This window comes from Bos taurus, chromosome 9 (assembly GCF_002263795.3).
Source record: "Bos taurus isolate L1 Dominette 01449 registration number 42190680 breed Hereford chromosome 9, ARS-UCD2.0, whole genome shotgun sequence".
NCBI classification, from domain to species: Eukaryota; Metazoa; Chordata; class Mammalia; order Artiodactyla; family Bovidae; genus Bos; species Bos taurus.
This window is the reverse complement of record NC_037336.1, coordinates 38,336,034-38,345,699: the sequence shown is the minus strand read 5'-3', so window position 1 is coordinate 38,345,699 and position 9,666 is coordinate 38,336,034. Positions and strand designations below refer to the sequence as shown.

The window sequence follows — 9,666 nt, the reverse complement described above, 5'->3', positions numbered from 1 at the left end:
GTCGCCGCCGTCGCTCCACTCCTCTCTAGGTTCAGATTAAGATTTTCCGTCAGAAGGCCGCGCAAGTGTACTTGCGTCTCACCGTTACCATAGCGACTGGGCCTCCGGACCGCTAATCCTCGCTGCCTTGTCAACATCTTTGAGCGTCGGCAGCTCCGGAGGCCGTGGTAACTGGCGGGTAACTAGGCTTTGGAGTGGGATTTTAAAACACGTGTCTTTAAAGCTGTCTTGATCTGTCAGAGGTTTAGTCTTCGTTCACAATCTTAATGCTCGAGTCAGTGGGTCAAATTCCGTTTATTCCGATTACTTGAGAGGCTGAGTTACTTTATCTATTCAACAAGCCCTTTGTTCTGATAGAAAACAGACTGTGGATGAGCACAAAGAAACCCCAGACGGACAGACGTGTCAGGGTACAGCCGAAACTAGGTGATTATACCCTCTGACTAAAATGGCGCTTCAGAGACCTAAGCTGTGTATGGTGAAGCCGCATGCTCCCAACATTAACTTCTAGACCTTTTGGAGGATTCAAAGGAAATTAAGACATAGATCCAGCTCCAAGAAGCTTACAGTCTAATAGAAGATACACACGAAATACTCAAAAAAATTGTGACCATGTTGTGTAGCGCTGAGTATAAGTGTAATAGGATTCAGTGGGTGAGGATATAAACAAGTAAACAGAAGGTGGAGAGGTGCTGTTCAGTTGATCTCAACTTCCTTCTCCTGGGTTTGGCTAGGATTAGCATCCAAGGCCTCCACTTACTTACTTACATTCTGTCTTTCAAACTCTTCACCTAGCATTCAAGTTCATTAGCAAATCATCTGCTTTCTAGGTTATCACAGAGTTTACCAAAGATTTTTTCCAATAAATAGGTTTGCCACTGAACAACTTAGATAACTATCATTATCCTTAAAGTTTCCAGGAATAATTTTCTCGATACTTGCTGCTTGACTGCTATGCTAGTGACTTACATTTTATGTTTTTATTATGGCTGGACCTAAGTCTGTATAAGTCAGGATAAAACTAGTCACATGGGCTCCAAGTAATCATAAGGAGGGCAGGGATTACAATTTCTGGAAAACAAAGCCAGAAATACTTGATGAACAACGTTTGGAAGTACACCACAAGCACTTGCAAACATGACACCAAAACACAGTATCTGTGGCAGGCAGGGGAAAAAAAAGGAAAATGACTTTGAATGGAAATGTAGACCTACTCCAAGGGATAAAGAACGCTGAAAATGATATATATGTGGGTAGATACAAAATACTTCTCTTGAAAATTTTCTGAAAGAGATGATTGCTTAAAGAAGAAATGATGTGTTGTGGGGTTTATGGTATATGTAGAAGTATATATAACAACAAAGTAATGCAGGATGTGAGAGGGGAAATAGAATATACTCCTGTAATTTTCTCGCATTAAAAGTAGTATAATGTGATTGAAGGCATACTGAAATGTTAAGATGTATACCTTAAGCCTTAAAGTAATCCAAAGCAACGTTCAAGGTTGTACAGCAATAAACCAATAAAGGAGATAAAATAGATCCATAAAATATATTCAGTTATTTGTTTCAAAAGTACAGAATAAGAACAAAGGGGGAACAAAAAATAAATGGCACAAATGAATATAAATAGCAAGAAGGCAGATTTATGTTCAGTCATATCTATCACATTACATATACATGCATGCTCAGTCACGGCCTGTCTGACTCTGCAACCCCATGGACTGTAGCCCACCAGGCTCCTTCATCCATGTAACCTTCTAGGCAAGAATACTGGAGTGGGTTGCCATTTCCTACTCCAAGATCATATTACATATAAATAATCAAAACACTTTAATTTAAAAGTCAGAGATCATCAGGATAGACTTTTAAAAGCAAGACTTAACTGTATACTGGTTATAAGACAGCTACATTGGATATAAAGGTTAAAACTAAAACTATAGGAAAAGATAAATTATACTAATGAGTAGAAAGTAGCTATGTAAATTTTAGAGTAGATTTTAGAGCAAGGGATATTAAAATTAAAACTGTAGGAAAAGATACATTACGCTAATACTAATGAGTAGAAAGTAGCTATGTAAATTTTAGAGTAGACTTCAGAGTAGAGAATATTACTAGGGATAAAGAAAGATAATAAAAATTTATCCAGAGTACATAATACTGCTAAAAATTTGTGAGCCTAATAAGAGTTTGAAAGTATGTGAAGCAAAAACTGGCAGAATAGAAAAGAGAAACATATTCATAATTATAGTTGGATATTTCAATATCCTTATTTCAATAATTGATAAACTAGTATACAGAAAATAACGTAGAAGACTTGAAAAACTGTCAGTCATCTAATTACATGTATAGAACACGTTGCCCAACAGCAGCAGGATACACATTCTTTTTAAGTGTACGTGGAACATTTGCCAGATAGTCCATATTCTGGCCATAAACAGGTCTCAGTAAATTTAAAGGAATTAAAATAATACAAAGAATGTTCTCTGATAACAATGGAATCAAGAAATCAGTAACAGATATTAATAACTAGAATATTCCCAGATATTTGAAAACAAAATATCACTGTTCTAAAGGGCTTTTCTGGTACTTCAGATAGTAAAGAATCTGCCTGCAATGCGGGAGACCCAAGTTTGATCCCTGGGTTGAGAAGATCTCAGGGAAGATCCCCTGGAGAAGGAAATGGCAACCCACTCCAATATTCTTGCCTGGAGAATCCTATAGACAGAGAAGGCTGGTGGACTATGCTTCATGGGGTCACAAGGAGTCGGACAAGACTAAGTGACTAACACTAACAAATAACCCATAGGTGAAAGAAGAAACCAGAAAGAAAAAGTTTAACTGAAGGAATTGAAAATACAAAATTTCAAAATTTGTGTAATGAAGCTAAGGCAGTGCTTTGACTGAGATTTATAGAATTAAATGCTTATGTTAATAAAATAGGTATCAAATCAATGATCTACACTTCTACTTTAAGAAACTAGACAAACCAAAACAAATCCAAAGTGAACAGTAAAAAGGAAGTGCCAAAGATTGGAGTTGAAATCAAATAAATAGAAAGCAGAAAATTTAATAGAGAAAAATCACTGAAACCTAAATATATTTTCCAGGAGATTAAAATTCTTTTGTGGACTCCCTTGCTCATAAGATAAAGTCTAAACTCTTTAACTGGGTTCATGTTCCTGCTTGATTTAACCACTACTTACTCTTTCTGACCTGGTTTCTTTTTTCTGTTTTTTAGATCTTCTGTTTTCCCTTCTGTTGGCACCTGACCTTTGTACATGCTGTTTCGTCTGTTTGCCCCCTTCCCAGATGCTTCAGTGTCTTTGCTTCCCACTCATTTCCACCTAGTTAATGCCTGCTCATCCTCTAGGTTTTGTCCTGGTCTAATGCCCTCTCCCCTAACTTGGAAACTCCACTAGGACAGCCACTGTATTTGATTTGCTGTTTTATCTTTAGTACTTAACACATGCCTGGCTTATGGTGGATTATCAGCAAATACATATTTTTTGTATGAATAAGGTAATTCTACTAATGGATCTGTTTTCTTAGGATGTGACCAGTTCAAACATTACTCTTTTTCTGTATCTCATGAATCAATATCCTGAAGAGTGAAAGATCACTTATTCTTGGGCTTATGAGAATTGAGAGAAAGTATTTAGAGGTTTTGCCATTTTTTCACTGTTGATAATTTGCTTATTCATCCATTTCTCTGTGAAGATACTCTGATGTATATACTCATACTGGATAGTTTCATCATTAAGACTACTTTTTGGTTTGTTTTGTTGTATCATCCATATTAAAGAAGAAACTTGGCACAACTTGTGCCAAATAAACTAGTTTAAAATGATAAATTGGGGGAATTTAAGACCATTTCACTTGCAAATACCTTATTTTGCAGTTTAAAGGTAGTGTCAATATGTCAGTGATTGAAAAGTGAAATCAGTGCCTCAACACTCTGATTTTAAGAGTTATGCAAAAAAGATAAGAGAACTTGTGCTGATTGAATTTTTGTATCCCAGGCATTAGCTTTTTATTCCTCAAAACAACTCCGTGATGTAGGAATTAGTACCATTTTACAAGCTTAGTGATTTGCTCAAAGTCTCAGAGCTAACATGGTGTTCAAATTTAAACCCAATTCTGATGCCAAAAGCCATGAGTTCCACACTGCCACCTCCATAAATAATTCAAACTGTTAAAAAACATTCTGCCATCCTAAGGACCAAATGTTTGGTCCCAGAGATATATCAGCTAATAATGGCTAGTAATTATTTCAGTTTATCTGACCATGACAGTTAAATGGTTTCTCTGAGCTAAAATTGTGATAAACTCTTCACAAATAGCACCCTAGTAAGAAAGAGAAGGTAGAATTAAGGTTTTGTCTAACATCAACTTAATTATGTAAAATGCTATTTTCCTCCTATATAAAGCATATGAAAGCAGAACAGTGGGAACTTAACATAAAATGTAGGTAGTAAAAAAGACTTTCATTAAATGTGAAAAATGCTCACTAGCATTTAATAGTTAAGTCATCGCTATGGAAACTGAAAAAAATGATTAGCTGAAAATGAATTTTCTGGCTTAAGCGTTAAACTTAAGTATTACACTCAGTACGGTAAACTGTTGTTGATACAGAGATTGGGAGAGAGAGTTTGGTCCAGAAGATAAGTTTCAGCTTGTTGCTGGAATGACAAATTGAGACATTTTATTCTCTAGCAGGTAGGAAACTATATGAAAGAATCTCTGATGTCATAATTTCTGGGTGTCACTGGGCTCTTTGATCGTCATTCATTTGGCAAAGATGGTATGAACAGAGGAGAGTCTCAGAGTTCAGGGAACAGAAGAGAGAGGACCGTATGAGATGTGTTCTCCCTTTCTCAATTGTCATTATTCCTGTCATTTAGGAATTTCAAGGCTCTTTTGAGAAAACAAGAAATAAGAGGTAGTCCAGGCATTAAAGAGAGGTTGTAGAAAGTCCTGCACAGGAAGAACTAGAGAGAAATTTGTAAAAGTGCAGTTTGAGGCCTTTTCAGTGGGATGAGGAATAGGTAGATTGAATTAATCTGGGTAATTAATTAAGGGAAAGCCTGGGAGACAAAGATAATGAGAAAAATAGTATATGAAGTGAGAAGAATCTCATGTGATTTTGTGCAGATTGATTAGATGGTTGATGTAGAATAGAGATGCAGCATTCATAGATTAAAATATTTAATATTACTAGAAAACAAGGCCATGACAGCAAGAATAAAACCCTCATATATACTTTAGAGACAATTTTTAGCGCAGTTTTAGCTTGTCCTGGAGCTGTGAATTGTGATATTTTATTTGTTAGCAGGCAGGAAACTATGTGAAAGAATCTTCTGATGTCACAGTTTCTGGGTGTCACTGGAACATTAGATCATCATTCCTTTGGCAGTTCCAGCCTTCCCTGGAAGGTCAGTAGAAGCAATTGATTTATTCACCTCTACAGGAATCAGACTGGGCCTATTTTGGTAAGTATGTATCAAATTAGCTGAAACTTAATACTTACATACAATAGTTAAACTAAGCCATAGATTTTTACTGTGGTTTTACTAACTTGTCGATGAATGTGACATTTTTTCCCCTCAATAATTGATACACAGTCTATAAAAACTACTATAATATTCAAACTCCAAAGCTTTAATAATTTAGTTTTATTATTACCATCGTAAATACTTATTAGGCATAGAATACTGCACTAGGCATAAGAAACAGTTATGAGATATTTTTCACTTTTCCTGTCTTTTGCTGAAGACATGTGAATTTATACAAGATAGAGCTACTATTGGAGAAGGCAATGGCACCCCACTCCAGTACTCTTGCCTGGAAAACCTCATGGACAGAGGAGCCCGGTGGGCCGAAGTCCATGGGGTCGCTAAGAGTCAGACAAGACTCAGCGACTTCACTTTCACTTTTCACTTTCATACACTGGAGAAGGAAATGGCAACCCACTCCAGTGATCTTGCTTGGAGAATCCCATGGATGGAGGAGCCTGGTAGGCTGCAGTCCATGGGGTCGCTAAGAGTCGGACACGACTGCTCGACTTCACTTTCACTTTTCCCTTTCATGCATTGGAGAAGGCAATGGCACCCCACTTCAGTACTCTTGCCTGGAAAATCCCATGGATGGAGGATGGGACCCCCTGCAGTCCATGGGGTCGCTAGAGTCGGGCACGACTGAGCGACTTCACTTTCACTTTTCCCTTTCATGCATTGGAGAAGGAAATGGCAGCCCACTCCAGTGTTCTTGCCTGGAGAATCCCAGGGACGGGGGAGCCTGGTGGGCTGCCGTCTATGGGGTCGCACAGAGTCAGACACGACTGAAGCGACTTAGCAGCAGCAGCAGCAGAGCTACTATGCTCAGACGGTCAAGGGTCTGCCTGTAATACAGGAGATGCCGGTTCCATCCTTCGGTCGGGAATATCCTCTGGAGAAGGGAATAGCAACCCACTCTAGTACTATTGCCCGGAAAATTCCATGAACAGCGGAACCTGGGAGGCTACAGTCCATGGGGTTGCAGTGTGTCGGAGACTAGCATTTTCACTTTCACTTTCCCAGGCACTGTTTTAGGTATTAAGGATTAAATCCATGGTGGCAAAGACATAGAATGAGAGTGGGGGTGGGGGGGACAATGATTAAGGAAAAACATTTACAGAATTTTAGAGCACTGGTTCTTAACAGGTGAACATTTTTCTCCCCTTTTCTACCAAGAGACATTTGGTAATGTCTGAAGACATTTTTGACTGTCACAACTTTGGGGGTAGGGTGCTATTGGTGTGTAAGTAAGTGGAGGCCTTGGATGCTACAGAACTTCCCACAAGGTGCAGGACAGCCTCCTCCCTCCTCAACAAAAAGTTACATGATCCTAAATGTCAGTAGTGTTGCAGTTGAGAAATCCTGAATCAGAGTGATGATAACTGTTACAAAGTAGTAATAGAGTGCTAAGAAAACTTATAATGGAGGGTTATAAAGGGCGCCTCTGAGAAAGTGAAATTTAAATTCAGACTTAATGAATGATTTGGTCCTAACAAGTAAAGAGTGGGAGCAGTGGGGTGGGGAAGAATTCCAAGCAGAGGCAACAGTGGGCAGTAAGGAGCTTATTTTGTGTAGCTGTGTGTGTATCATACACATCTCATGTATACATTGCATTATATATGTATATATAATGATGCTCAGCAACTGCTGAGTAATAGTAGTTAACATCTATTGAGCATGTACTATGTCTTAGGCACTGCATTTTTCATGTATTACTTCATTTAATCCTCATTATTACCCTGGAGGTGGATACCATTACTAAGCTCAGTTTATTTTTGGAAGCATACTTGGTTAAGTATCTTTCCTAAGATTACATAGTTGGGAAGTGCCAGAACCAGGATTTGAATCCAGGTCAATCCAAGTCTCCCATGGCACTTTCTTAACTAACGCACCGTAAGTGTGGAGGAGCAGGGGTTACCGAATGATCACCAGGGACAGAAGGAATAGCTGTAGATATCACATAGATGTGAAACGGCTGTGTATCAAAGGAGGAGAAGTGCATAAATAGGCAGAGAGGCAGGGAGGTCAAGTCTGTTGTTGCCATAACCAAAGTCAGATAGTTATTTTTCATATAGCAGAAATGGATTTCAGTTATGTTAACCATAGGACACAGTTTAATTTTATCTAGTGGCCATTTTATATTTGCTCAAGACTTAAAATTGTATGTAAGAGAGAGTTGTATAGAGTATGCATGCACTTCTATAGATCTTTAAAAATGTCATTTTTCAGAATGTTTCTATGTGCCTGTAGCAGAATTAATGTTAAGAATTCCGAAGAGCTTTCTGAAAACAGCTCACCTCTCATCTCCCTTATTTTAACTTTCTAACCTAGGTTTTCAGTGAATTATGCCTTTTCGGTTTGGGACTCAGCCAAGGAGGTTTCCAGTGGAAGGGGGAGATTCTTCAATTGGGCTGGAGCCTGGACTGAGCTCCAGTGCTACCTGTAATGGGAAAGAGATGTCACCAACCAGGTAAAAAGTCTTCTTACCCTAATAACTGAGGAGACATATATGGCTATCATCAATACGAGCTTTAGTTAACATTCAGTTAATAAGAAAGAAGCCCCGGAATATTGCTGTTATTAAATTGGTATTTTTTATAAAGGCTTTTTTTTTTTTTTTGATGTCGCCCATTTTTTTAAAAGTCTTTATTGAATTTGTTACAATACTCCTTCTGTTTTATGTTTCCATTTTTGACTGCAGGGCATGTGGGGTCTTAGGTCCCTGACCAGGGATTGAACCCACACCCCCTGCCTTGAAAGGTGAAGTGTTAACCACCGGACGGCCAGGGAAGTCCCATTAAATTAATCTTAACAGAGCCTAGGTTTTCTTAGCATAGAGTCTGTGTGTTATACCTCTGTAAGTCTGAATGGTAGACCATTTTTTGGGGGTAAATATTTATCTTGGTTTTTTTGTTTATAGTTTCAAGATTATATAACAGTCCATCAAATAAGCAAACCTCAGTGTTTTTTATGTGCAGGGCACTGTTCTAGGCATAAGGCTATAAAATATGAAAAAACTCAGACCTCAGATTTAGTGTCACTTTGGCTTTTACTTGACATTTGGCAGAAGGTAAGTGATATAGAGGTGAAGATTCTATGAAACAAAATCATTTTTGCAAAATTGAAGAAAACTATAATAGGATTTTTTCTTCTGTTTACCATAGCAAATAGTACATTGATTTTTCATGGCTTGGAAATTTTCAGAACACGAATTTAAACTTAATAAGGGAGGTACTTTAAACATCAGAGTTGTTCAGGTATAAAACAGATGACTTTGAGAAATAGTTATCACTAGTCTTTAGAAATGTTTAAGGTTGGGTTATTGTTTGGTGGGGATGTTGGAAAGGAAATTCAAGCGCTCGGTGTATTTTTAGACAATGTCATTTAAGGCTCTTTTAAACTTGAGATCCTATTGACATTTGAATAGTACATGGAGTCATATGTTCAGTTTTATATTTTTTCCACAAATAGTTTTTAAATCACTCAACTGGAGTGATTTTAAGATGCATATACATATGAATTGCCATAGTATTATCACTTAGGTTTACAACTATGCACTTCCCCCTCCACTTTTCTTGGCTATTAAGTAATCACTGCATACCTTTCAGAATGAACATATGGAAGGTTATCTTTATAAATTTCCTTTGATTAAGTGTATGGCACACCATTTAGCCACATTTTCTTTGCAATGTAAGTCTAAAATGTGCTCTGTTAGTGCCACTGTGTTAAAATTATTTTCTGACATTGAGAGATTTCAAAATGACTTAGCTGAATATGCATTCAAACTTTGGTGCTCTGAAAAAAATTTCCTTTTTTATATAGCACTACATGTCATTTGTTGTTTTATTTAGGCAACTCCGAAGATGCCCTGGAAGTCATTGCCTGACAATAACCGACGTTCCCATCACTGTCTATGCAGCAATGCGAAAGCCGCCTGCACAAAGCAGCAAGGAAATGCATCCCAAGTAGCACCATTAAGTCTTTTGTGGAGGTCTGACTAGGTCAAGGGTAACGGGCCGGGATCATCTTATGATCCGGTAAACAAATAAAAGTGGTGGCACCTTTGGATGATGACAAGAGTTGAAATATTTACTTTTAGTTGGGAAAGACAG

At 37.8% G+C, this 9,666-nt stretch overlaps 1 protein-coding gene across 12 annotated transcripts; it reads left to right on the top strand.

Moving 5' to 3' along the window:
• Nucleotides 1–51: 51 nt before the first annotated feature.
• FAM229B (family with sequence similarity 229 member B) lies at nucleotides 52–9,633 on the top strand. Of its 12 annotated transcripts, none has more exons than XM_059889855.1 (5): nucleotides 52–167; nucleotides 358–426; nucleotides 5,335–5,491; nucleotides 7,886–8,024; nucleotides 9,406–9,631. In XM_059889855.1, exons 4-5 carry the CDS (start codon nucleotides 7,900–7,902, stop codon nucleotides 9,521–9,523), a joined length of 243 nt encoding a protein of 80 aa, XP_059745838.1. In that variant the 5' UTR covers nucleotides 52–167; nucleotides 358–426; nucleotides 5,335–5,491; nucleotides 7,886–7,899; the 3' UTR covers nucleotides 9,524–9,631. The 12 variants fall into 12 exon arrangements, with proteins under 12 accessions (XP_059745838.1, XP_059745836.1, XP_059745839.1 ...); XM_059889853.1 differs by having other exon boundaries at nucleotides 5,332–5,491; XM_059889856.1 differs by having other exon boundaries at nucleotides 52–178.
• Nucleotides 9,634–9,666: the final 33 nt, after the last annotated feature.